This window comes from Bos indicus, chromosome 7 (genome assembly GCF_029378745.1).
Source record: "Bos indicus isolate NIAB-ARS_2022 breed Sahiwal x Tharparkar chromosome 7, NIAB-ARS_B.indTharparkar_mat_pri_1.0, whole genome shotgun sequence".
NCBI classification, from domain to species: Eukaryota; Metazoa; Chordata; class Mammalia; order Artiodactyla; family Bovidae; genus Bos; species Bos indicus.
The window spans coordinates 19459957-19487621 of NC_091766.1; the positions used below are offsets into that span (position 1 = coordinate 19459957).

The 27665-nt window shown below is 57.9% G+C and overlaps 1 protein-coding gene across 2 annotated transcripts; it reads left to right on the plus strand.

Moving 5' to 3' along the window:
- The first annotated feature begins 326 nt into the window (after window positions 1-326).
- On the plus strand, window positions 327-27625 carry SH3GL1 (SH3 domain containing GRB2 like 1, endophilin A2). Of its 2 annotated transcripts, none has more exons than XM_019964435.2 (10): window positions 327-577; window positions 22265-22333; window positions 22625-22697; window positions 23499-23642; window positions 24049-24182; window positions 24292-24450; window positions 24784-24887; window positions 25520-25644; window positions 25804-25863; window positions 26194-27625. In XM_019964435.2, the coding sequence occupies exons 1-10, from the start codon at window positions 533-535 to the stop codon at window positions 26388-26390; spliced, it is 1110 nt and encodes a 369-aa protein (XP_019819994.1). In that variant the 5' UTR covers window positions 327-532; the 3' UTR covers window positions 26391-27625. The 2 variants fall into 2 exon arrangements, with proteins under 2 accessions (XP_019819994.1, XP_019819995.1); XM_019964436.2 differs by having other exon boundaries at window positions 330-577; window positions 25807-25863.
- Window positions 27626-27665: the final 40 nt, after the last annotated feature.

Consider the following 27665-nt stretch of genomic DNA (forward strand, 5'->3'; position numbering starts at 1 on the left):
TAGCGGCCCCATGGACTGCAGCCTACCAGGCTCTTCCGTCCATGGGATTTTCCAGGCAATACTGGAGTGCGGTGGTGCCATTGCCTTCTCCTCTGCTGAAAGGTCTAAGCGCTTTTCCTGAGACGTCAGGGCCACCTCCGGGACTCCAGAGGTCGCTGCAGCCACTACAGCCCCTCTAGGCTCGCTCCGGTCCACTCTTAGGTCGAGGCGGCCTCTCGGTTAGCAGGCGGGAATGTGCGTGCACTCCCCCGCCGGCAGGGGGCGCCTGTGCGCAGACGGGGCCCAGGGCGCGCGTGCGCGCGCGGGGGCCGGCACCGGAAGTGTGCGGTTGCCATGTAATATCCTGGCCGCGCGGGCTCGCGAGGGTCTGAGGCGGCGCCGGGGCGGGCGGAGCTGGCTTGAGGGCGGCGAAGGCGGTGCCGTAGGGGCCCCCTGAGGCGCGCTGGGGGTTGGTGGCGCCCGGAAACCTGTCGCTTGCGCGGTCCCTCCGGTTCGCTGGGTCCGGGCAGCAGGCCCGACGGCGGGAGGCAGCATGTCGGTGGCGGGGCTGAAGAAGCAGTTCTACAAGGCGAGCCAGGTGAGCAGAGGCCGAGGCGGGGCGCGGTGGGGGTGGTGTGCGGCCCCGGGCTCAGACTGCTCGGAGCGGGGCCAGGAGATGCCAGGCCTGGCCCTGACTCGGGAGGGAACCGGAGGTAGTGAGGGGGCGATCTTGGCACACGTCCCTCGCAGGGTGGGTACAGCCTAGGAGGGACAGGGTCTGCGTGCTAGGGCGCCCAGGCTCTGTCCGCCATGTGGGCTCCAGTCTCCTCGAGGAGGGTGGGCAGACGGTGGAGAGGAGCAGAAATGCACCCAGAAGTTGTTCCCGGACGTGGATCTCTCGCCTCCTGTCCTTCCCTCTAAAAGATCAGGGAGGGAGCGGAGAGAGAGAAGAGGAAGAAGGCTGTCGACACAGAGAGCCCAGGAGCAGGGAATTTTGTGTCTAGAGCAATTCTTTTTTTCCCAAAGATGACAAACAGCCTTCTCAGTGGGCCGGCTGCAGAATTGAAAGGGTTGAGTCAAAAGTCAATTTCCTACTTCAGTTCCTCAGACATCCAGTCCCTCTCCCCAGAAGCAAGACTGTCACCAGTTACCAAAGAGAAGTGTACGCCTCTTCTTTAAAAAACCCACGTAGTGATAGCATGGTCTACATAGAACTATGTACTTGCTGGTTTTCATTAACTGTGTCTTGGAGATCATACTAGAGTCAGAAATCTCCACCTCGGGTCTTTCTCTGTCCTGGCAAGCCATCCTGGGCACTGTGGGGCATTGAGCAGCACCCCTGGCCCTCTCCCAGCCTATTTAGGAGCTCCCCTAGTTGTGACAACCACCGATGTCTCCCCATGCTGCCAGATGACTTTAGGGGAACCCCCTCTTCCCCCCGGCCCCCCCCCCCCCCACCCAGAGCCACAGCACTAGAGCCTACTGCTCAATTCTGTTGTTTTGTTTTGTTCTTTTGAAGAGATAAGATGTCACCTATTTCATCTTTCTCCTTTGCTTTTCCTCTACCTCCTCCTGGATCTTTTTAATGGGTACGTGATATTCCGTTCCCTGAAGTCTGTCTTGTTTTTTTTTAAACTAGTTGTCTATTGATGGATGTTTAGATTGTTTCAAGTAGTTTTCTGCCATGTTACAGTATTGTCATGAATAGCCAGTGAGTATCTCTGCTCACAGGTAGGATTGGCTTTACAGGATAAGTTCCCAGAAGTGGAACGTGGAATCCAAGAATGTTTAAGTGTTCTACTTGTGATGGACAGAATAGGTGTTTTGGAAATTCCAGGCCCCGTTGTTCACAAATCTGGTGAAAGCTGAGTGGATTCACTCTTCAGAAAACTAGGCAAATGCAAAATTCAGTTTATAGGCTCAGATCCAAAAAGTTCCCAGATCTCTCCATCCCTTAAGAATCTTAGGTTTGGAGTTTGTGTGGATAGACTCCAGGAAGGAACGCGCAATGGTCATAGGAATCCTTTAGGCAGTGCTGGCAAACGAGACTTTAACCCATGACTTGGAGAGGTCCAGTGGGAGGGAAAAGAAGTGTGTCCCCAGTGATACACAGCTGGGACCTTTGGCCCCTTGAGGGGGAAAGTAATGATCCTAGACAGGGCTAAAGATATTTGGGATCTGTCTCTCGACTCCAGGCTAAACACTGGAGGAAGAGAAACTTAATCTAGATGGATTCTAGGGTTGTTGCTGAGAGTACAGCTCTGTGCCCCAGCAGGATGGAATGAGTGACCTGGCCCAGCAAGCCTCTACCTCCCCCTCCGCCCCACCTTGCTGCACACTTGACCAGAGCATCTTGCAGTGCTGCTCACTATCTTGGACCCTGACGTAGCCCCTCCTGTAAGAACCATAGGTCTTGGAAGAACTCCTGGGCCACCTTGTTCCTTCCTGTGGACGGGTCTCTGGAAGCCCTCCCCTCCCCACCCTCAGGCACAAGGGCCCTTGCTGGTAGCCCATCCTGCCCCCAGAAGACCCACTGTGCTGGAGGAACTAGCTGGGCCTCTCAGGGTGTCCACCTGAGCCTTTCCTCTCAGGGAAGGAAGAATGGCCTACATTCAGACCTGAATGTAGCACTTGGGGGAGCGCTTAGAAACCTGGAAAGCTCAGTGCAGCATAAGCTGGTGGTTCAGATCAGTTTATTATCTCGACGTTCTGGGACCCAGTTCCAAAGAATCGCTGCTATGGCCACATTCTCCTTTGAGAGCCTGAGAGCCGCAGTCTTGGCCTTGTGACCAAGTCCGTGTTGAGTTGTGCTCTCAAGAGTCACCCTGGCTGTGTTCCATTTCCTCTGCAATAGTTTCCATAGACCTCCACTGTGGATCTGGACGTGTCCACCTCTGTGTATTTCTTGTCTTGATTTTAGAAACACCTCCTTCATCCTCTTTCTGTGTCCTCAGGATTGGGATCGTCTGGGCCAGGTAACATTCCTGTTAAGTCTTAATATATACTGAGGGGTCACCAGGTGAACAGGTTTTAAACCAGTCTCTGTTGATCTCAGTCAGTCTCAGTCTCAATTTATCTGGCCCAAGGATCAGCATACTCCCCTTTCTACACCAAAGGATTGGGGGGCATTTGTCTTCCAGTAGGACAGTGGTTCTCAGCCAGGGCCAATTCCACCCTCTGGAGGACATTGGCAATGTCTGGAGGCATGTTTGGCTGTCAAAACTTGGAGGTAATTAATTGTATTACAGTGTACTGGGCCCCAGATGTCAGCAGTGCTGATGTTGGGAAACCCTGTTTTACAGTTTGAGAAAAGTGAGGATAATTTTATCCAAGCCAAACAACAACAACAGAAATCCCTCCTGGGCATTGTTGTGGCAGCTGCTTGCTATTTCGAATTCTCTAAACAAGAGATAACCAGATATACGCAGATGGACACATGTAAAACTCGGCACCCGGACACCACATCTCCCCTGCCCAAGTCCTCAGGAGAACCCCAGAGTATCTATTGGCATCTGTCAAGCTTGCATCGGCACCTCTTCACTTAGGGAATCCCAGGGACGGGGAAGCCTGGTGGGCTGCCGTCTATGGGGTCGTACGGACTCGGACACGACTGAAGCGACTTAGCAGCAGCAGCAGCCCTTCCCTCTCCCCTCTCCTATCCTTGCAGCACCCCAGGGACATTTGGCAGCATCAGAGGCTTTGTCAGGCCTTGGGGAGCAGACACTAGTGGCACTGAATAGGTAGCAGCCAGGAATGGTTGCTAAACACCCTGTAACACACAGAACAGCCTTCTATACCACCAAGAGTTATTGTCCGAATGACAGAAGCACTGACGTTGAGAAGCCCTGCTCTAAAACAGGTTCTTGATTTCAAAGGCTTGTAACAGCATCGTCTCTAAATTGAGAAAGGTGGACGCGTGACAGAGAGCCAGGAGTAGAGAAGCTTGGTTTCCGGCAGGTCTCCCTCATCGATGATGTCGGTGACAAACCAGCTTCCAGTAGCTGGCATGAGACTGGCCAGTTCCGCGCCAGTTCCTCTCTGGTGAAAGCTTTCAGGTCTTAAACAAAATTGATTTGAGCTTGAGTGGGAAGTTAGTGAGTTTTTACTTCGGGTCACACTGACAGGTTGAACTGGAGAACGTTGAGGAATCCGTAGCGTAAAGCAGAAGAAGAAGTAGGCGTCTGTCCCGGGCCCATGATTGTGGTCCTTCCCGCCTCCCCATGTAATAATGCCAGTCAGTACCGTCTGCTCTTTATGCACGTCTGAACTGGGGGGAGATGCCTTTATGAGTCTTTCTGGGGAATAGAGGTGGGTCGAGGAACCCACTAGCGAGCTCCAGTCTCAGAAACTCACTTGTCATTGTGGTGTGTGTGGGTGACATTAATTTCCACTGAAGCTGCTAATGGTTTCCTGGTCATTCTTGTGGCTGCGCTGTGTGGAGATCTGAGAGTGTAACTAGGGGTAGATCTGGCAGCTGTCTGGAATGCTGGCCTGATTTCTTTTTTTTTTCTTTGCCTGAAAGGAGAGAGAGAGTTTGAACTAAAAGATTGGTTCCATCCAAGCTAGGAGGGGAACTCATGACCGTCGTATCCTATAACTTTGAAGTTTGTTCGATTCTTTCTAGGCCCTGCGTTGGTGTCTCGGAGGAAAGATTGAGCTTCCTGGGAGAGGCGTGGGGGTGGGGGGAGGACTAGGGGACCCAGACCCCAACTTGTAGGAGTAGGCAGTAGTTGGGGAAACGTTAGGGGTCTCCCAGATACTGCCTGCTCCAACCTATTTTTTAAACTTCATTTTGTGGAATCACACTCTTGAATTCCCAGCAAAGTACTTGGCCTGCTGAGTAACAGACGTGGGTGATCTTAGGACACAAAAATCTGGAACTTATAACCCCTTAAGTGTCAGCACGAATCACAATATGGAGCCTGGGAGCGACAAGTGTCAGGCAAGGCCTGGGGGTGGGGGTGGGAGTGGTCTCTGGCTCAGGACCTTGAGCCCAGCAGCTGCAGGCACTCACCCCCGGAAAACCTTCTGCCTCGGGGCAGCAGACGTGGGAAGGGCTTTTGGCCATGGCCTTGTCCATGTGCGGCAGGAACTGGGTTAAGTCCACTCTTACAGGAAACCATTCTGCTGACTCATCCGTAGGAAGACCCTTGATCTCTCAGTGTCCCTGTAGGACCGCAGGCGGAGATGATCCCATCCTGCCTCACAAGTTAGCTGGGTGCAGTGACCAGTCCTATGTCATAGGCTGGGCTGTGGAGCTTCAGAAGCAATCCAAAACTGCCCTTCCCCGAAGGAAGCAGGGGCCTCTCATCTCCACCACTTCCCAGGCCTGGCCATAAAACCAGGTTAACCTGACCTCCTGGGTAGGACCCACTGTTCACCATCAGGGAGGCGCCCCAGAGTCAGGCAGCATCCTGCAGCTCTTCGTTATTAACATGCCAGGACCAGGGGCTCATCATATTTTGAGTCCATTGCTTGTAACTGCTGTATATGGAGCCTGAAGCTCGCTGTAACTCAGAATCCTGGGTGTACTAAAGGCAGTTTATCACAGAACTCAGTGGGAGCTGATCGCCCTGCCTATCTGGGTGTGTTTTGAGGCCAGGCTGTAGGATACTTAATTATACTCTGTGTGCCACTTAATAACAGCCTGTGAGGTGAGAGGTTTCTTAGTATCACCCTGCTCAGCTTCAGGAATTGGAGGCTATCACAGTTTTGAGACCCCAGAACTGTCGCAGACTTAGCAACTGAACCCAGGAAACAGTGCCGTCCACCCACCTGTCCCTCCAGCGTCCCTCCAGAGCCAGCCTCCTTCGGGGCCCTGAGTGCTCCGCCTGCCCTTCCAGTGCCCCTCTGTGCAGCCCTCTGTGTCTCTCCTCAGAGGACAAACTGACAGGCTGCGACTGGGCCCTTTGGGCCCGCCATTTGCTTCTGGCCTGCATGTCCCGTGGCCTTTGACCCTGGGTCGGGGGCCACAGTTAGTGCTGCTCTGGCCCCTATCTCCGCCCTCTCCTCTTTGTTGCCAATATCTTGAGACTGACCCAATCTAGGGAAAGTTAGTTCTTCATTTGGGGCGCGCAGCCAGCTTCCTCCATAGGGTTTCAGAGGCGTCAGGCCATTGGCTGGGGGAGTAGGGGAGGAAAGCCCAACTGTCTTGTTTCTGGTTTCCGAGGTCGGGGGAGGGGCAGGGGGAGGTTTCTGAGGTTTAAGGAGGGTTTGATGCTGGAGCCTCCCAGCCAAGGGAGGGTTTGGGAGCTCGCAGGCCTGTGGAGGCATCTTTACCCGCCAGCCCTGCCCAAACCCTTCCTCGGGGAAACGTTAGGGGTGATTTTTCTGGACTTTTTCCCAAGCCGTCCCTGGAAAGCCGGATGGAGGAATGTGTCAGACTAGCAGCAGCTGCTTGCTCTCTGCTCTTTGTCCCCCTCCCTTCTCATCTCCCTCTTCCTCCTTCCCCTCCCCCTCTTCTCTCCCCCCACAGCCCCTCTTCTCTCCCTGCCCCGCTTCCCAGGGCTGAATTTACAGCCACTTCTCCCGAGCGCTGCACTTTGGATACATTCTGCTCATTTCCTGTTGAGCAGTCCCCCAGGTTCCATGAGCCCAGGCTCCCAGAGGATGGCCTCGTCTTCCTTTTCCACTCAGCTCCTAGAAAAACCTGCTGACTAGGCCCGAGAGGGGGATCACGCGGAGACTCCCAACCACAGCAGGAAAATAGACGTGCGATTTCCTCCAAAGGACCTGACTCAGCATCAATCGCTGCCTCCCTGGGAAGAGCTGCTGCCAGCAGCTCAGACTTCCACACCTGGGTATTACGGTCATCCAGAGGCGCCGTGCCCTGTCCCGGGTGTGAGACAGCCTACCCGGGGGCCATTGAGGAGCTCAATGAATATCAGGTGGGCCAAGGGACATTTGCCTCAAGTTGTGGGTTGTGAGAGTGCAAAAGTGGAATATCCATCTGGGCATGAGAGAGAAGGCAGAGCTGGGGCCTGCTGAAGGGAGCATCCCTGGTGACCTGGGGTGCCATGTCAGCTCCTTCCCCACCCTTCCGCGAGCGTGGACAGCACACTCCAGTCCAGCAGGTCAGCTTGGCCTTGTAGCTTCCCTCCTTCCCCACCCTTGTCCGGCTCTCCTGTCCACTTCCTGTTTGCGTGTCTTCCTTCATCCTTGCCGCCTCTTAGGTCCACTCTCCGGAAGTACTTCTCCTCCCTCCCAGCCTCTGGCCCAGTGGTCTCTTGCCCCCGTTCTGCACACCGAGCACATCCTCACACCCAGTACGCATTCCTCTCATTGGGCGTGAGCTTCTGAGGGCGGGGCGGGGGCTGCCTGGTGGCTGGTGACAGGCCCAGGTCCCCACAGGTCATGGCTCACTGACCAAGTTGTCAGGAATGGTGGACACCTCCCCAGAGCAGGCGTGGGGCAGTCCGGTGCCATGATGGTACCTGTGTGAGGCAGGGTGGCCAGCAAGGCCTCAGTCAGGAACAGGTCCGACTGGTTTAAAAAATAAGTCATCAGAGCTCAGAGGTTGTCCCCTTTGCTTGGAATTTGCTTTGAGGGCTCCAGGCCCAGAGGAACCTGCATTTGACTTTGTCACAGGGAGTCTCTCTTATTCCGACCCCACAGCCAGATCCAAACTTAACGGGAGGTGCCCAGCTTCCTGGGGAAAGGAGATCCCCGGGCCCAACCACTCTGGCCTCAGAAACCTGCTCTCTAGGCTCCTGGACCTCTGAGCTCTTGGACTTGACCGGGCCCTATGTGCAGCCCCTGTGGCTTCCACCCTTGGCCGCCTTCTGCCTCTTCTGTTTCCTCCAACAGGCAGCCAGCTTTCTCCCTGTCCTCTGCTTGGCCCTGTTGGTACCCTCTGGACTTGCTACCCTGCCTCTGGGCCTTCTCCTTCCTGGACCTGAGTTCCCTCCCTGGCGCCCCTCACCCCTCCAGATCTTCATTCCCTGTCACAACATACCCAGCCGCCCTCTAGATGGTGGTCCCAGACCGGCTGGCTGGTACAGGCAATGCAACAGGCTCCTAGGCCCAGTGCACCTGCGGGCCAGCCCTGACCTTCCCTGTCCTTCCCTGCCCTTGCCCCGAGGACCTGGGAGCCTGCTGTATCTATCTCCTGGATCTGAGCCTGCAGTAAATACTGTGCACCAGCCTCTTAGCCTGGGGCCTGAATTAATTCATTAATTTGACCTTCAAATATTCTCATTTTTTAAGTTTGTTTTTAAAAGGGATCTTGATGTTATTTCTTGTAATAAATCATAGTAACAGGATCACCATATACAGCAGAAACAAAGCAATGTAATCAATTCTTCCTGGATTCCTGACCTCTGAAGCTAGGGTCTGCTCTCTCTTGTGAAAAGAATTGTTAAACCACAAGTTCCCCACTGGGACTTTGCCTGGCGTCCAGTGGTTAAGCCTGTGCTTCCACTGCAGGGGCAGGGGTTCGATCCCTAGTTGGGGAACTGAGATCCCACATGGCATGTGGCACAGCCAAAAAAAAAAAAGCCTAAAAATAATTTATTTTTAAAAACAAGTGTCCACCAGGAAGTTTCTCCTAGCCAGAACAAAGGGTACTGGAAGGGGGTCATGGCAGGACGAGCTTTCTCACTTGTCCCTTGCGTTCTCTCTCCTCTTGGCACCCCTCCCCTGCCCCTTACAGTCTTCACGTGGAACCAGGAACTCCTGCAGGCTTGAGTTAAGTCTCAGAAGAGAGAGTTCTGGGGTGAGGGTGGATTTCCCAAGCATGTGGGGAGGAGGAGGCCTGACAGTCTGTGTCCCTGTTCAGACTGTATGCTTAGACGCCCAACACCACGCTGGCCAGCACAGCTCAAGCCAGTCCCACCTTCTCTGAAGCAGGAGCAGTTGACTGATGGTTTCTCTCTGGTCATTTTGGGTCTCGGCCCCAGGAGTTAGTGGAGACTTAGGGAAGGAAACCGGGAACTCTCTCACTTTCAGGCACCACTCCCTTCCCGTCCCCTGCCACCTGCCACCCCAGCAGGTGTCCATCACCTTAATGGCCTCAGGTCATCAGAGCCTTAATTGTCTGAAGTCCAGAGGGCAGCCCTGGCCTGTCAAGGCCACCCTTTGTCCAGAAGAGGCCAGCCAAGGGAATGGGGTCAAGGATTTCCGTGTCTCCTACCCCTAACTGCTGGCCTAAATCTCCTCTCCTGGGGCATTTCCTCCAAGCTAGGGAAGTCTTCCTGTCCTGCAAGGTCAGCATCTCAGCCTCGAGGAGCCTTGGAGCAGCTGCAGCTCCCCACCCATTGCCCTTGCTACAGCTTGGTGTGGGTGATGCCCCAGAGACTTCTCTGAGGTTCCTCCTTCTCCGCCAGCCTTGATGCATTTACTTCACACCTCTCTGGGTTCCCCATCACCATGCCTTTCCCACCAGTGGCCTCAAGGGTGGCCAAGTGCTCTGTCCGCTTCACCCCAGGACACCTGTGCCCTTGGCCTTGGCCGGTGGTAGGTAGGAGGCACTGTGGGTTTGGGAGGCCTCCATGGGAAGTTGTGGAGACGGGGTATGTCGGGGACCCAGGACGCAAGGATGCTGTTCCAGGGGACTAGGGTGGAGGGCCTTCTGCCTGTTCTGAGTCCAGGAGGCCGCTCGGCTCCCAGCCGCGCCTGGAGGGGAGCTGACTGCTGTCCAGGCAGTGTGTGCTCAGCTACTCTCCCCCACGCTAGGTAGTGCTAGTGCACCATGAAGGGCACGTCCCTTTCCAGGCACTTGAGTTGGTGCTAAACTGTCTTGGATGTCGAGCGAGAGGTAAAGAGTGACCTGCTGATAGCCAGGCACCCAGGAGAGCTGAGTAAACACACACAGCATAGTTAAGTGTCGGAGGCCCCTCCCTGGTACGTCACCATACATGAACTCACCACTGAAAAGTCTACAGCTTTGTTTTGCAAGTTCACACCGCCTGAACACAGTGTCCCAGGGCAGCTTTTTCGTTCTGCTTTTTCCATTCACACTGCTGGCGCCCTTTGTCCACCCGAAGCCTGTGACTCAGGTTCACTTCCACAGCTCCCTGTGGTCCTTTATGTGTTGATCACAACATGTCCCTCCCCTGGCAGCGGGCACTGAGGCCACTGCTGTGTTCCTTCTCTCAGCGTGGCAGTGAGCCATCATGTGGGTGTGCCCCAGGTGAGGTCCGAGAGTTCCTCTAGACTCCTGCTGCGTTTTTGTTCGTTTGTTTGTTTTTATCTATTTATTTGACTGCAATTGGTCTTAATTGTGGCATGCAGAATCTTTAGTTGCTGCAGGTGGAATCTAGTTCCCTGACCAGGGATCAAACCTGGGTTCCCTGCATTAGGAGCACGGAGTCTTAGCCACTGGACCACCAGGCAAGTCCTAGACTTCTGCCCTTTTAACATGACCATGTAGATTTTAAGCAGGCCCAACCTGGAAAAAACCACCACCTCTTTAGTTGGCATGACACAGAGTCAGGGCGGGAGGGTGTCCCAGACACGCACGGTGGCTTAGCAACTGAACTAGGGCAAATGTGATGCAGGGTCCTGTGACACACATGCCCAGTACGGAGAAGCCAGGAGTGACTCATGAGGAGACGACCCAGGCCTTGGCCTTGAACATGGACACGGGGAGGAAAAGGGAGAGCAGCATGCAGGTTTCCCTGGGAGCCCTGGGCACTGGGGCCTCCGGGTCACGGCTGCCCTGCGGTGGTCCAGGAGCTCAGACGCTGCCTATCTGTGGGCTCAGCCCTGCCAGGGGAGCAGAGGCTGTCTGGGTATGAGGGGGAGGGTAGGAGGCCCTGGCCCCTAGACCATCGTCATCAGGTGAAGAGGGATTGGAATATTCTTCCTGCTCCTAGCTCAGGAAGTGGCGACACCAGACACGTGTCTCAAGGTGACAACAGAGAAGGAAGATCTGGAGTCCAGGGCAGGGAAGCTTTTCTCTTGCGAAAAACAATAAAGGCATTGCCCAGCCATCTTGGCAAATGTGGCAAGACACCCCGGCTTAGCGGGGCACGGTCTCCTACAGGCAGAGTGTAAGCATGGCTTCTTGGGGTGTGTACTGGCATCATCTTGAAAGACAGGCCGACTCTTGATGTGCCATGATGGGGTGGGTGGGACATCCTGGGAGTCAGGGCAGAAAGCCCCCAGGGTGTTGAGGGTCGGCCAGCAGAAGCAGGAGGAGGTGGGACGCCCCACATCATGCTGGGCTTGCTGCCCATCCTCCTCCCTCAAACCCTGTTCTTTGCTTCCAAGTAGAGCTCTAGAATGTGTGTCACGGCCACCCGTCAGCAGCACACAGGGTACTGTGAGCCCTCTGGAGTCTGGCCTGTGGTCTCTGGGGGCTTTGGGTAAACAGGGACAGCTGGGACCTCAGCCTGCTGGCGACACAGTTCACGCAGTGTTCACACATGTCCTGGTGTGTGCAGAGGGCCTTCACTCCAGAGACACGGGCATCTTCACATCCCCCAGTAGCTCTGCATGTCCTGCCTCTGAACCGTGCCTGTGCGGGGACCCGCCTCCAGCTCCCTGCCCTCCTGGCCTTATTCTTTCCCTGGGCTTTGCATCCCGTGGGGAACAGCAGACTCGTCTTTGCAGAGCAGCTTGTGGTTCTTGAAGCGTGCTCCTAGCCAGACCCCATAGCGCATCGTCATCAGCTCCCCATTTTGCCGTCGAGGAAACTGAGGCTCAGAGGAGTTGATGTTCTTAAGACACAAGGCTGTCTGCCATTCACACCCCTGCTGCTCCCTGTGTCTCAGCCCTGCCCTGGGAGCTCACGGGCACACCCTTGTTTTGACTTGTTGCTGACACACCTGATTGGGGGTGTTCTCCCCAGAGGTCCTGAGGGCGGGGGTCTGTTATCTCAGCAAATACTGATCTCCCATCGCTTGCTGGGCGCTACTTGCCCTGTCAACAGCGGGCAGCTGGTGGGAAGTTAGCTGGACAGGGCGTGTGTAGGTGGGGAGGGGAGGCTATCCCAGGTGCTATTGGCTGGAATAAAGGTGACAGAGGAGATGGGCCCTGAGAACCACTGGGCAGGTAGTAACGTCAGGGAGTGTGTGGGCCAGTCCTGCTGTGCCTTCTGAGAAGCGGGAGCTCCCTCCCCCGGTGCTGCCACCACAAGGGATGGCGGCCAGGGGACAGGAGCAGCAGAATCTGGGGCCCACCTGGCCCTGGCAGCCCCTCTTGGTCTCCTCATCTTGTGCCAAGATTCCTTCCTTCCTGCTCCAGGTTTTCAGGACTGACTTTGCAGGTCAGAAGGGAAGGTACCTCTGGACAAACAGGGTGGGGGACAGAGGGAGGAGCAGCCATGCAGGGTGACAGGTCGCTGACATCTGACTCATGGCCCAGGAGGGACTGGTCACCCCCCTGGCTTGCCATGTGCTGTCCTGGGATTGTGACCCACCCAGCCAGTTTCTTCTGGTAGCCACACCTGAAGAAACTGGTCTCAGTGGCCCTGAGTCACCTGCTGTCACTGCCCATCTAGTGTGCCAGATAAGGGTGCGTGCCTCAGCACCCACTTAGAGCTGTCCTCCCCTTGAGCCTACCCTCGATGATCCGCGAACCTGGGTGTGTGGCCTCTCCAGCTGCAGCCTGACCAGTCTGGGGGCTGTTTGCCTTTGGCCTTCAGGCCTGTTTGCCTGTCAGCCTGCCTTTCTCATGTCCTGTCCTCCCAAACTGCAGGCGCACCCCTTTCACGGGGGCTTCTGTCTATAGGAGACCACCCCACTTCGGGACCAGAGTACCCTGGATACAAGTCAGCCTGGGCCCAGCGTTTTGTTTTATTTTTGGCTGTGCTGGGTCTTTGCTGCTGCACAGGCTTTCTCTAGTTGGGGTGAGGGGGGCTGCGCTGTCGTGTTGCACGGGCTGCTGCTTGTGGTGGCTTCTCTTGCAGAGCGCAGGCTCTACGATACTCAGGCTTCAGTAGCTGCAGCTCCCAGGCTCTAGAGCACAGGCTCAGTAGTTGTGGCGCACGGGTTTAGTTGCTGTGTGGCGTGTGGGATCTTCCTGGACCAGGGATCGAACCCATTTCTCCTGCATTGGCAGGTGGATTCTTTACCACTGAGCCACCAAGGAGTCCCCAGCCTGGGCCCATCTTGCTCAGACTTTTTTCCTTTGCACACTTTCCCTTTGCTCTCTGGTGAGGGGGCCAGCTGTGGGCAGACCTCAACTGGAGAGTGGGGGTATAGACAGGCAGCCTCCACAGGCAGAGTTCGGCCTAACTTGAACTTCCCATAAGCAACACAAAGGAAAGTGGGGGGTATGGGGGTTAGGGATGCTGTCATCTGGTCATCTCCCAGGTCCTCAGCCCTCGGTGCTTAGCTGTGTGGAGTGGTGCCATGAGGTCAGACCTGTGTGAGGTCCTTCCTTCCTCCCACGGGCACTAAGTATCAAGGAGGCACTTCTAGTCTTGGACACGGTTCCGAGCACAGACGGTACAGAAGTGCCCGGGTCGCTCACTCGGAGCCCAAGGGGCTTGAGAGAATGAGAGTGATGGGTGGGTCAGGGACAGCCCCTCTGAGGAGGGAACTCTAAGGGGGACCAGATGGACAGGACCCAGCGGTGGGAAGGTTTGGAGCAGAAGGAACAGCACAGCAGAGACTCTGATGCAGGGTGCGTGTGCACCTTTGTGGAACAGAGCCTGGTCCAGTATGGGGTTGGCCTTCAGCGAGGGGGTGCCAGGACTGGTAATGGGAGAGGGTAGCCAGTGGTCAGGTTCCTCCTACCTGGGTCCTTCGGAGGTGGGTGATGGAGAATCAGCGGGGCTTCCTGGAAGAGGTAGCTTTACATTACTTAGGCCTTTCAGAATGGAGGTGGTTAGAGACAGGGAGACAGCATTCCAGGAGGCAGGGGTTCTGGGCTTTCATCACCTTAGCTTGTCGTCACTGGGGTGCACGTGGCCCCTCCTCAAGACATGTGCTCTGGTGTCCACAGCCTCTTTTGTGGTCGGCTATGGCGATGGCATCGGATGCAGGGTTTTCTCCAGTGCCTTCAGAGGTCGAACAGCTGTGTGTGCGCCTCACAGGATTTCCAAGCCCTGTTTCCTCTCTTTCCTGAAGGGTTACTCGTGCATCAGCTCTGCCATTGACAAAAAAATGAGTTTGTGAAACACCTTGTTTACTCAGACACGCTGGACAGAAGTTTGCTGTGTGCCTGGACACCCCCTGGTGGGTCTGCAGGCAGCAGCTCTCCCATGGCGCACCCCAGCTCGGGCAGCAGTGCAGGGCGGGTGTGGCCTCGCCAGCAGGACTCGGGGGATTTATGACCTCATTTGTTTGTGGGTTGGGTGTTTCTTTTTATAAGTTTTCATCTGAAATTGATTTTCCCGCTCGTGTGACGCACAGCCCTCCTTCCTCATCCCTGAGATGAGAAATGAAAATGCACAAGGCCAATTTACACCTGGGCTTTTCAGCACTGGCAAGAGTTCCAGGTGGCATTCATTCCTGAGAGATGAGCCTTGATCGCGGGCAGTTGTGGGGTAAAAACCCTCGGCACAGCCTGGGGTGCCAACTTGGGTCAGGCCCACCTCTCCCCTTCTCCCAAGCGGGCAGAATCCTGAGCCCTTACCCCGCTGTGCTCCCCAGATATCTCAGCCCGGCCCTGTGGCTTTGGCCCATCACCTCCCCCAATAGCATTTGGGGCAGGGTCGCTCAGTGAGGGTGGGGGCAGGCCCATCTGATCCTCCCCATGTAGGTGGCATCATACCCTGGTCAGGGGTCTGCGTGTGACTGGTGTCCCCTCTCCATGAACAGCTCACGGTCCAATGTGCCTTTGGTATTCCTAGAGAGCTCTGTAACGTCCCTGGGGCTGTGGGCTGAGGCCACCCTGGAGTGGTGGGTGCAGTGTGAGAGACGAGTTCCAGGAGGTGTGGAGCAGAGCCACCAGGTCCCCCAACACAGGCCTCCTGCCTCCGGACAGTGCACTCACCGCGGGCCGGGTATCATCCTGGTTGGCCATCCCCAGCGTGTTTCCCATCAGTGTCCAGGAACAGCTGTGGTCCTCTTGACCACCTCTCCCGGGGCGGGGATATGGCCTCGTATTCACCAGGATGCTTCCCCAGCCAGGTGGGAGCGGTGGGGATTGTAGTCGGATCTTGTGTCCCCGGCACCCTGACATCCCAGCCAGTCTCTGAAGTGAGGAAGCAATATCAGGGAGATGCAGGACAGCCTCCAGAGCAACGTGACCCAGTCACCCCTGCTGTCTGGCTTCGTCTCTCTCACACACACACACACACGTGTGCATATACTGCACTGCCTGGCCCTGGGCAAGGTATGTCACCTCCTGGATTGTCAGTCTTTCCATTTATTAATTTGAGGTGGAGATGACTCCCCGGCGGCTGCACCCGGGCCAGTGATTGCTGGAGGTCTCCGTGGCTCCACCCCTTCCTCTGGGGTCCTCAAGATTGACCGAAGGGCCAGCTACACTGCAGGTCCCAGGAACTAGACGTCTCTGCTATGTTTTGTGGACACATTAGAAGATGCACACCTAATGTGGCCCACCTCCCCTGCAGCACTCCTGCCTCCCCCCCACCCCAAAACAAGCAGAAGTGCTTCACCTGGAAGCTGCCCCACAGCCGTCCCAGCACCCAAGGGGCTGCTTCCTCCCTGATTCCGCCGAATGCACTGGGAGCTGGTTAATCACAAGTGGGAGCAGGAACGGTTCTTGTCCAGTGCTTCTGCTTTCTTGTGGAGGAACTTGACACCTTAACAGCAATCCCAGGACCAACCATCACTGGAGTCAGTGCTCAGGGGGGTGGGTGTGGGGAGTGGTCCCCAGAGGAGGCGGGACTAGGCGCTATGGAGCCCTGACCCCAGGCCTCCGCCCCTCCACAGAGCACTCAGAGGACACTTGGGCCTGTGGCTTCGGGCCAGTAGGCTGTGAGGGGAAGGCCTGCCAGGCAGTTGGGGTCACAACCACCTGCATCCTCCCAGCATTGGGAGCTGCCATGGGCAGGAAGCCCGGCCAGGCCGAGGTGGGGGCCTGTGAGGCTGAGTTCTGGGAGGAGTGAGGAGAGGCTGAGCCAGGGCAGAACAGGCCTGAGTCAGGCGGGGGGAGAGGGTTCCAGGGTCCACAGGGGCCTCGTGACGGGTAAAGCCAGTCTGAGGCCCCGTGGAGACAGCATTGTGATCACTATGGGGGGGTCTAGGGACTTGGTCGTCAGCCTGGGGGTGGAGGCGCAGCTCTGGGTGTCTGCCATGACAGGGGTGGGAGGGCTGTGGGTGCTGGGCCACCCAAAGTCTGCAACAGCAGAGGTCAGACTGCACTCTGTTCTGTCTTGGGACCTCGTCCACCAGCTCATCACAGCCTGGACAGTCCCTGAGCAACTGTCCCCTCCCATCACTGCTGCCACCTCTGGTTCATTCTTTCCAACCACTGGTTCCTGCTTTGCTCCTGGTGCCCTGCCACGTCAAGATCAGACTCTGAATTAAGCCAGACGTGACTTTGAGGGGGTTTTTCTCATGTAACGGTCTCCCCCCTCATCTCAGCAGCATGTGCCAGGCAGGGGAGCGGCCACTGGGACTCACATGGCATTCAGCTCCCTACCCACCAAGCCAGTCCTGAGAGGAGAGTCTGTGCAGGGAGGCAGGAGGGAGCACCACAGGGCAGAGAAGCCAGGGGGCTTCAGACTGCGGGAAGCTAGGTCTGACCAAGGCCACCAGGCCAGGCTCATCTCCACAGCAACAGTCCACCGCCGCCTGGGGGCCCTGCTGCAAGCTTGTCCCTGCAGTCTTGGGGACCCCAGGGGTGCTGCTCCTGAGCCTGCATCTCAGTGCCAGCCCCAGGCCCGAGGTGCCACCCCCTCTGCTGAGAGAACAGCTCAAGCTCCACATACACCCCGACATACTATGTGGAACCGTGTCTGGGGAATCCGTATCTGCCCCTTGGGGCCAGATACAGTGGTCATGGTACTCAATGGAGGGTTTTCTCTGCTCCTGTTCACAGAGCTGCCGTCACAAACTGTTTAGCTTTGATCCCTAGGGGGAGAGGAAGTGCATGCTCAGAGGCTTGACCTTAATTCCCGGTCTGCTGAAGGAATTTGTGACTTGACAGGACACCTCCCTCTGTGGGGCTTCACAGAGGGGTGTGACTTCTGCTGTGTCAGCTCACAAATATGCGCTTGAGGCCCGGGACAGAGGAGGCTCTCCTGCTGCCAGAGCGCTCAGGCTTCTGCTGCCTGTCTCTTGGGCTGAGGTGTTGATCACTACCCTCCCACGTGAAGCCTCATGTGGGTGTGAATGGTGTTTCTGTGGTCCTCACTTCAGTGCACCCCTGCTTTGCACTTTGGGGCGGGGCCGCAGCCCCACACCTCGTGGCTTCTACTCTCAGAGCCACGTGGGAGCCAGGCTGCCTGGAATCCAAGCTCCGCCCCTGCTGGCAGGCATTTCATACTCATGGGGGCCCAGACTCTGGAGATCATCCCGACCCAGAGCCACTGGAGGTTTGCAGGCAGGGACCGACAGGAGGCTTTGGGGCAGTGTTGCATGGTATGTCACCTCCTTAGAAGTACCCTCAGCTCACCTCCGTAAGAAAGGCATCAGTTACCTGAGCTCACCGTCTGAGTCCCTGCCAGCACCCCCTAGTCAGGGGCCCAGGGCCCAAGCAGAAAGAAGACTCAAGAAGGCCAGTGGCTTTGTGTGTCGACTGGGCAGCAGGCCAGCCTGGCTTTGTCCGCCTCGTGGGCTCTCCAAGTCACGAGATAGAGGCTATAAAGGAGACTAGAAGGGGCTGTTCTGAGGTGTTTGGCGAGCGGCTCCCAGATGTTAGGAGGCCGGCAGGGAGGGGACCGCAGTCAGAAGGGATATGGAGGCGATCATGTCCATCCCCATGTTCCTCCCATCGCGTCCCCGTGCTGGCCTCCCCATTCAGGCATCTCTCGGCCCTGCCGAGGATCACTGGGCTGGCTATCTCTGAGTGTGGGGTACCCTGTGCTGTGAGCTCCAGCCCAGACCGCACTGGGAGCTGCGACTCACCCGGCCTCCCCTGCCTTCTCTCCCTCACCAGAGGGGCGTTCCTCAGAGCCAGCACAGTCTCTGCCAGGGTGGTGGGCTCCTCCCTGTGGTGGTCGCAGACTGGAGCCAGGAGTGCTCATGCCTGAGAGTCTTGGGTCCTGGTGCCCCAGCTACAGGGCGTTCCCTGGCACAGACCCAGGGGATGACCAGGGTGGGGCAGGGGCCTGGATCCCAAGGCCCTTTCACCCTCATCTCCTGTCCCATGCCTTTTGTTCCAGCTCTCCGGCCAGGGCCCGAAAGTGGCTGCCCCCGGCCCCTAGCCTGGCACTGGGCTTGGCTCTCTCTGTGAGGAGGGACAGAGAAGTGGGGGCTTCTCCAGCAGTCACTGGCAGCCAGGGAGAAGCTAGCTGGGCGGAGGGCAGGAGGGGGGCCAGGATAGGACGGTTACCTCTGCTGTTAACTCGAAAGGAGGTAGCTCCCCAGGCCAGCGCATTGGCTCATGAAGCATGAAAATGCCGAGCAGAACATGCGGAGCATCCATCCTGGACCGCAGGCCCTGAGCAGCCCTGCTTTTCTCCCCACCTCCCACTCCTCTGGGCCAGCCTCCTCCCACTGCTTTTTTTAAACTCTTAATTCATCAAAGCGGGTCGGCTACCCAGGTCACTGAGCCTGCAGATAGATCAGCCGTTTATTTTCCATGTTGTATTGATCAGGATTCCCTGCCAAGATGATTCAACTACAAGGCCTCCCCTTGGCGTGTCCCACTCGGCAGGATCCGAGCTTCTGCCATCCGTCTCCAAGCCCCGCTTCCGGGACAGAAGTTTCTCCTGCCTTCTTGTTCTCCACTCAGCTCCTGGAGCAATTGCTCCGTCCGCTCTTGGCACATGGCATCCTGTGATTTTGGGTTTTTCCAGTGTGCATTCTCTGTTTCTCTCCCGCATGTCAGATTCCTAGCTCCTCTCCAAATGTGGCCAAAGGCCTAGAATGCTGAAGAACACCTGTCTTTTGAGAGAAGAGCTCCCTCCTCCGATTGGTCTTTAGTATTAGTGCCCACGGGACCACTCTCGTGGGTGGAGGTTGTGCAGGTGTTCAGCAGCAAGGACCCACCTCTCTTCCAGGCTCACTCCCCAGGTGCCCAGGACTACTGTCCTCAGCACACGCTCTGCTGCTCCTCACCGTGGGAGCCTGAACTGGGCTAACTCATGAGCGTGTCATCTAAATCCCACCATTCAGGTCCACATGCCAGCTGAACCCGGGCCGTCCTGGCAGAGCAGCCCAAGTGAGAAACAGAGAAAACATCAGAGAAACAGGTTTGGGGTCCTTCTACCTGCTCAGTGGTAGTAACCTTTCCACAGCTCCAGGTGCCCCTCAGTTCACACCACAGCTGTGGCCCCCAACCCGCCGTGGAGGTACCTGCAGCCTGAATTGAAGGCAGGGCACTCTCTTCCCAGAGGATATTGGAGCCATAATACAGGCTGGGCTTCCCTGGTGGCTCAGACAGTAAAGAATCTTGCCAATGCAGGAGACGTGGGTTCCATCCCTGGGTTGGGAAGATCCCCAGAAAGAAATGGCAACCCACTCCAGTATTCTTCCTTGGAGAATCCCATGGGTATAGGAGCCTGGAGGGCTATAGGCCATGGAATCAGAGTTGGACACGACTGAGCAACATCAACAAATAAGGTCAGACCAAACACGTGTTGGGGGTTGGCTTGCTCAGTGTCCCCAGAGAGGTAGCACTGGAGGAACTGGCTACAGAGGGAGCCCCCGTGGGGTCAGAGGCGTGCGTGCCTGGATGGGTGTGCAGAGGCCAGCAGTGCCCCCATAGAGCTGTTGTCACAGGGGCAGGACAGACTCAAGGCCTGTGCTCACGGAGCCACAGGGCAGCCCTCACTCGGCAGTCACGCCTGTTGGTTGGCCTCAGAACCACTCATGAACCTTTTTACCAGGCCGCTGCCCAGCCTCCTCCCTGTTCTAACAGAAAAGACCCTGTTCTGGACCTTCATGGAACACATGGTCCCTGAGCGCCTCCCAGGGCAGAAGTGAATCCAGGCTGCAGTCCGAGAGGCCTGTCTGACAGGCAGCAGCAAGTTCATCTCCAAAGGCTGCTGCCAGGCCTGGTTCCATGACTCCCCTGGGAAGCACAGTTGTGGGTGTCATGGTGGCAGCCAGTGTGGGCCCACTGCCAGTCGCTCAGGCTCCCACCTGGCTGCACAGGCCCAGGAGGCCATGGTTTCCACACCACTGCCATCACGGCCCTGCAGGAGAGTGGGTAGCAGTCACCCACCTGCTCAGGTGTCCCTTGCCCTGGGTGGTGCCACAGCTGTGCAGGCCTCAGCTAGTGGGGTGAGTCCCTCTGCACCGTAAGATGATGGATGGGGTGGGGACTCAGTGGATGCAGACAGGAGATTGGGCACAGCCTGTTGCCTGCCTGGCCCATCTCCCACAGGCTGGGGATGTTGGCAGGTTGTGGGGAGTGGGATGCCGAAGCTGCGGGTGAAAGTGTTAACCTCCATGGTGGCGCTGCTGCCCTCATTGCCTCTCAGAGGGTGTGTGCAGGGTCCCTGAGCAGGACTGAGCGTCAGAGTCCTGCCTCCCACCCAGATGGGCACGCCCTGGCCGCAGCCTCACCAGGCAGCACCGCTGCCCTTCCTCTGGAGAGCTGTCCTCGCCTCCTCAGGGACCCTGCCCTCAGCGCCCCTCCCTTCCCTGATGCTCTCGCTGCGGTTGGCCTGTGGCGTGCCCATTCCCTTTCTTCCCTCTGGCCTCGTCATCCTCTCACCCATTTGCATCAGTTCCAGACTGTGAGCCTTGGAGAGAAGGGGCTTGAGGCCAGTCAGCCCAAGGGGCTGGAGCTTAGCGCTCCCTCGTGGGGGCTGGGGGGACAAAGAGACTGGTGGGGATCCAGGTGTTCCCAGTGGGGCCTCCAGGGGCCGGAACAGGGAGGGCCCACGTGGTAACTGTAGGGGGCTCCCAGAGGGACACTCCCAAGGGGGCCTGGAAGAGGCCATGGGGTCTGCCCGTGCCCTCCCCCCTCAGAGGAAGGACGTGGTCCCCGCAGGTGCCCAGGCCCCCTGTACCGAGCAGGCCCTCGGCCCGGAAGGTGTGGTTTCAAGCCCTGGCGCTTCAATGGCCTCCCGGTTCACCAGAAGTGTCTCGTCCCACGTCAGACATCTCACTCATTTCCCTCTGGCAACCACTGAATTTGAGAACGTCCTGTTTTGCCATTATCAAAAGAAGTGAAACTGTCCCATGAAACAAAGTGGGACGCCCCAGAAACACCTATAGGAGAGAGACAGGGCTTCCCTTATAAAGTCAGAGTCAGGTGCACAGCTCCTGCCTGTCTGAGGAGGTCCCTGAGCCAAGCTTGCCTCCTGCCTGTGCCCCATGCCCTCCTGGACTCCAGTGTGCAGCTGCCATGAGAACCCTGACTGGCCGGGGTGTGTAGCTACCCGAGCAACGCTCCCAGATCCTGGGTAGGTAGGGCAGGGATAAAGGCCTACAGGCTGGGCCTGTCCTGCAGCTCTGCCTCCTCATGGAGAGACAAGATGCTCGGGAAATAATGGGGCATCGGGGTGGGCAGTGTGGGCATCATGGGAGTCCCTCCCCAGCACACGCTTGCACACAGTAGCCCCGTGAGTGCACAGCTGTGACCCCATTTTACAGAGGCAAGAACCTCAATAGCCCGAGACCACACAGGCCAAAGGCAGTGGGCCAGTCATTGAACAGTGCTGGCTCCTGCCCTCAGGAGCCCCTGGAGCTGTCCCAAGGGGTGGGCAGACTGCTGCCAGCCATTAGGAAATTGCGTGCATGTGTGTGTGCCCATACCAGAAGTGACTTCTGGCCCCGTGACAGTTGGCTCATGCAAGACAGGTCTTCCCTTCCGCTTGGTGCTCGTCATTTGGCCTCGGGACCTGCTTATTACTGTCCCCGGAGGGTAGGTGGGGGCAGGGGAGATGCAGAGCAGTAGTCTGCAATATTCCTTCCCTGAGTGGCCCTTCAATGGGAGAGGGAGGTCACATTTCCATGAGCCTTGGCCCCTCACCTGGAACTGAACTACAGCACCACTGTCCAGGCATGGGCACCACAGCCTATAAGGGGGACCCAGACAGTCTGCACAACCCTGCGGGGGTAGGGGACACTCTCAGACTGGAGCTGCCAGCACAGCCTGACCACGTGGGCGTGACCAGAGAGGGTCCCCCCAGGACAAGCTCCAGACCCTGGGTTTGCAGGAGTGTGGGGGTTTGGAGCAAGGACCTCTTTTAGATCCCTCCCCTGTCATTGGCCACCACGTCCAGCATCCCTGGGAAGCCATCATAGCCATTCTGAGCCCTCACTTTCCTCCTCCTTGGCTCACACTCTTCACTCCTTTTGTCCCCCAGCTGGTCAGTGAGAAGGTCGGAGGGGCAGAAGGGACCAAGCTTGACGATGACTTCAAAGAGATGGAGAAGGTAATGGGAGAACGCACCTGTCTGATGGCTGGCCCTGAGCACTCGGGTCCGCAAGGCTCATGGGGAACGTCTGGGTGGGTTGCAGGCCTCCCCCAGCTCTGGGCAGGTAGCGGTGGGGACACAGCACAACCACCAGCAAGGAGGTAGAGAGACCCTGAAGCAGCAGGGGGTTCCCGTGTGGATGCTGAGGCAGGCAGGGAACTCGACAGCTTGAGGGCTGTCCAGGGGCTCCTGGTTTGGCCTCAGGCACCCTCATGGTTTTGAAACTCCACACACGGACTCTCTTTACAGAAGGTGGATGTCACCAGCAAGGCTGTGACAGAAGTGTTGGCCAGAACCATTGAGTACCTGCAGCCCAACCCAGGTAGGGGCACCTATCAGCTGTGAGTGGTCTGCACCCCAACTCCTTAGGTCTCTGGCAGTCAGGAGTCCTCTGGTTACTGGAGCATGAAGAAGAAAGGCATGGGCCCAAAGAACTGAAACATCCAGGGGTGGGTGGTTTCAGGCAGGGCTGGATCCAGGCATTCAAAGGAGGTCCTCAGGGTCTCGAGTTTCCTACTGCTTTATCTGTCAGCTCCTGTTTCTCGTGATCCTAGCCTTAAATTACCCTTACAGCTAGTGGTCCCAGCAGAAAAGAGTATGTTTTTCTTCCAGTCAACTCGCCAAACTAGTGTGAATTGGCTGGCAGGCCCCAGCTGTGCACCTGCCTCTGGAGCATGCAGTGGGGTCTCGGGACCAAGAGGGAGGCAGGGACTGCTGGGTTCTGTGGTGAAAGGTGAATGGGGGCCGGACAGGCAGCACCAGCAGCCGCCTCCACCTGAGGCCTGTGCCAGGATGGACTGGAGCTGCTGGGGATGCAAGCATGCCTGTCCCCCCACCCCAGCCCCTGGAAAAGGTCTGTGTTGGGGTGCCTGTACCCGTCCACACCTAGACCTGTCTACCCTGCTTCTATGGGGGTCTTGAGGAGCACACCCCCTTCCCCCACCCCTCAGCTCCTGCCCACTGTCAGTGCTCCCAGGAGAGAAGTCTGGGAGGTTCTGGTTCCCTGGGGTGGGGGAGCACTTATGAAATGAATGGGCAGAGAGGGGCAGCTGGTGGTGCTGGCCAAGCACAGGCCTGGCGGCTCAAGACCATACCCATGCCCACCTGGCCCGTCCTCTCCTAGCCTCTCGGGCCAAGCTGACGATGCTCAACACAGTATCCAAGATCCGAGGGCAGGTGAAGAACCCTGGCTACCCACAGTCAGAGGGCCTGCTGGGCGAGTGCATGATCCGCCATGGGAAGGAGCTGGGTGGCGAGTCCAACTTTGGTGAGGCCGAGGTGGGGGGGCCTGGATGGGGTGGGGGGTGCTGGGTGGAGGGGGCCTGAGAACATGGGGCAGTCTCTGGAGCTTCTCCAGGGCTGGCTGGCTCCGTGGAAGAGAGCAGTCGAGGCTTCTTTGGAAGCTCCCTCTGTCTCCCATGAGCACTGTCTACGGCGTCATGGCCACGGGAAAGCTGCATCCCCCTACAGTTGACCTAGGCCAGACCTGGGTGCCTTCAGAGAGCTGGGAGGGTGGCTTATGAATACCGGCCCCTGTGGCTCCGGGTCAAATTCCAGGGTCCCTTGTTCTCAGTTCTGGCATCCAGGTTCTTGGCTGTGGGGGTGACGTGTCTTCATCATGCAGGCCAAGGCTGCCTGTGACAGCTTCCTCCCCCACCCCACGCTCTCCCCAGGCGACGCCCTGCTGGATGCCGGGGAGTCCATGAAGCGCCTAGCTGAGGTGAAGGACTCCCTGGACATTGAGGTCAAGCAGAACTTCATTGACCCTCTGCAGAACCTGTGTGACAAGGACCTGAAGGAAATCCAGGTATGCCCCAACCAAGCCCCACCTGGGCCAGATTCCCAGCAGGAGGTGCTGCGGGGTGGCCCTCCCTGAGGCCCCAGGCACGAGACCTGACCCCCATCCTGGCCTGCAGCACCACCTGAAGAAGCTGGAGGGCCGCCGCCTTGACTTCGACTACAAGAAGAAGCGGCAGGGCAAGATCCCCGACGAGGAGCTGCGCCAGGCCATGGAGAAGTTTGAAGAGTCCAAGGAGGTGGCAGAGACCAGTATGCATCACCTCCTGGAGACTGATGTGCGTATGCAGGCTGTGCACCCTCCTCATGGACCCTGGGGGAGCCCCGAAAATGAGCCCAGCGGTGGTGCCAGCTTCCCAGGGCCAGTGGGTGGGGTTGCCTGTTCAGGATGTGAAGGAAAGTGGATACAAGAGGACCCAAGGAGGTGACTGGCCACCTGAGGCTTTGGGGTCTCCTCAGGCCCCTCACCCTCCTCCAGCTGCAGCTCAAGGGTCAGGCAGACAGGCAGGGATGGGTCCATGTCCAGAACAAGCTGTGAAGGCTCCCTGCAGGAAGCAGCTGGAGATGGGGGTCAGGAGGGCTGTACTGCAGCCCCGGCTGGTCCCTTGCAGATCGAGCAGGTGAGCCAGCTCTCTGCCCTGGTGGACGCCCAGCTGGACTACCACCGGCAGGCAGTGCAGATCCTGGATGAGTTGGCCGACAAGCTCAAGCGAAGGTGAGTCTGGCCCCTGGCTTCTCCCTGTGAACAGCGGCCCACTCTGCCGACTAGGAGGCCCAATGGCCTGAGGCTGGGGCCACCTGGGCCAGCCCTTTAGGGCCTGAGGGATGACCTGCCCCTGGGGAACCCCACCCTGCTGTGAGCAGCAGCAGGGGGCGGTTACCTCCTTTTTAGAAAGAACCCCCAGGCTGCAGGGGGTGGGGGTTCCAGGAGACAGCAAGACCTCATCACACTCCCACTGGTCCCAGAGGAGAGGCTTGGGATGTCCTTTGGGGAGAGGGTTTGCTCGACTGTCCCTGGAAGGCCATTCTCCTCCTTCCCTGTCTCCCTGGGCACTTGGCCCTGAGGGCCATCTCACAGTCAGGAGGCGCCCAGGACCTTGAGAAGGGAAATCCTGGTGGGGGTGGTTCCCTGATGCGGGGAGGGTGTCTGTGGGGCAGCAGCACCCAGGCAGCCATCACCAAGGAAGCTTCTGGGTTCAGTGGGGCGCAGCCTGTAGGCAGCCTTGGAGGAACACCAGGGGACCCCCACCAGTGTTTCCGTGCATGGTAACCCCTCACACAGCCCCCCACGTGCACCCTGAGTCCCAGGGTGGCAGCTGACCTCGACATGCACTCCCTCCCCTCCAGGATGCGGGAAGCCTCCTCACGCCCCAAACGGGAGTATAAGCCCAAGCCGCGGGAGCTCCTGGACCTCGGAGAGCCTGAGCAGTCCAACGGGGGCTTCCCCTGTGCCGCGGCCCCCAAGATCACAGGTAAGGAGGAAGAGGCTTCTGCTCTGCCCCAGGCCCCTTTTGGAGTAGTCCCCAGCCACAGGGCCAGTCCCCTGTGAGAGAGCCCCTCCTACCCAACCCTGGGATGGGCACCAGGCCCCACCCTAACATCTTCGGCCCACCTTGTGCTTCGTTTGCAAGCAGCTTCATCATCTTTCCGATCTTCTGACAAGCCTGTTCGGACCCCCAGCAGGAGCATGCGTGAGTGTCCCACATGGGCACAGGCCCTGCCCTGGGCTCCCACCTGGGGTTTAGGGTTCTTCTCCCCCGCCTCCTCTCCCCGCCTCCAGTAGAACTGGAGCTGGCCCTCACTGCTCCAAGTGGTGCCCCAAGCGCTATTGCTTCTGTTCACTGACACCCTGATGCCACGAGGCATCGCCAGCTCCTCCCAGAGTCTTTCTCCCCTCGTCACCTACTCTGGGCAGCCGTGGGAAGTGGTGGGCAGGACCAGGCAGCTGGGCAGGAGGGGAGGCGGCCTCACCCTGCGGACTGCCTGGGGCACGTGACAGCCTGGACCACCCCCAACCCCAGCACCCCTGGACCAGCCGAGCTGCAAGGCCCTGTACGACTTCGAGCCTGAGAACGATGGGGAGCTGGGCTTCCATGAGGGCGACATCATCACGCTGACCAACCAGATCGATGAGAACTGGTACGAGGGCATGCTGGACGGCCAGTCAGGCTTCTTCCCCCTCAGCTACGTGGAGGTGCTGGTGCCGCTGCCCCAGTGACCACCCCTCCGTCCAGATCTCTGCATTCCACATGGCCAGGGCAGTGCTCGTGGCCGGCGGGGTGGCCCGCTTCCTGCCGGTCCAGGGGCAGCAGGGTCCCCGTTTACACTAGCACTCACCGCCAAGGGGCCCCCTTCCCCACTCCGTGTGGCCATCTTGGGGCTGGGCAGTGTTCCCCATCCTGCTGCTCTAGACTCTGCCCCCAGCCCACCGCTCGCCCCAGGAGGCTCACACTAAGGTGCTCTTAGAAACACTAACTCCTACTCCTCTCCAGGGATGGGTGACTCCAGGTGGACCTCCTCCTCTCCCCCCACCTCTTTCTCACACACACAGATTCAAACACACATTCTTTCCCACCTCCATCCACACACAGACATGCACACTCACGTCCTCTCATGTCTTCATCCAACATTGACACACATGTACACGTATCCTCTCCCACCTCCATCCCTCACAGCCCAGAGACTTGCCCTTAAAAGGATGGGACTGAACGTTGGTGTGATGGGGTGGTCTAGGCCAGACCCCCTGGCTGAGACTCACCACCCTGCTTTTAAATCCCCCCTCCAGGGTCCCCTGGGCCCATGAATGCCTACAGATGCCACCTCCCTGGAAAGACCTTGCCCCTTCCCTCTCGCTGGGGACTCACGAAGAGATGAGGCTGGGGGTCTCAGAGGCCAGGGCCCCCAAGGACAGGCCATCTCCCTCCTGCAGGGCACTGAATCCCACCCACTCATGCCCACCGCCCCATCTCCAGCCAAGCACAGGCAGCATCTCACTCTGGCACAAGCTGCCATGACCAGCAAACACATACAGTGTGTGTACACATACACACACATATACAGACGTACACGGGACCATGGGAGCCCAGCCTCCACTATGTGGAAGGTCAAGCACAAAGGCTTTGACAAGTGAATGTTCCTGAGCCCTGGTGCTGGGACCCCTGGGGAGTCCCTGTCCCAAGCCAGCCACCACACCCTCTCTGGACAGTGGCTCAGGCATCTTCTCCACACCAAGGTAGGCAGCTGACCAGGCCAGCAGGGGACCCTGGGCCTGGCTCACATTCCTCTCCTCTGGTGACTGATAAAGCCCCCAAGGACACCAGGCCCCCTTTCTCGTCCCTGAGGCCCCCTGGTTAACCAGCATCTGGAGGAGGCACGGATGTCATAGCCTGGGGCAGATCCAAATGTAATCCTGATGTTTTTTTAAAAAAGTATTAAATGTCTCTTTCTACAGTCTCTGGCCTGGTGGTGGTGCAAGGCAAGCCTTCCTAAGGGG

Excerpts from the sequence above, each read along its gene's own strand:
- SH3GL1 (XM_019964435.2), top strand. The coding sequence starts at position 533 with ATGTCGGTGGCGGGGCTGAAGAAGCAGTTCTACAAGGCGAGCCAG. Across the intron at positions 24,888-25,519 it reads GCCGACAAGCTCAAGCGAAG|GATGCGGGAAGCCTCCTCAC; the intron begins GTGAGTCTGGCC and ends CCTCCCCTCCAG. Across the intron at positions 25,645-25,803 it reads CGCGGCCCCCAAGATCACAG|CAGCTTCATCATCTTTCCGA; the intron begins GTAAGGAGGAAG and ends TTCGTTTGCAAG.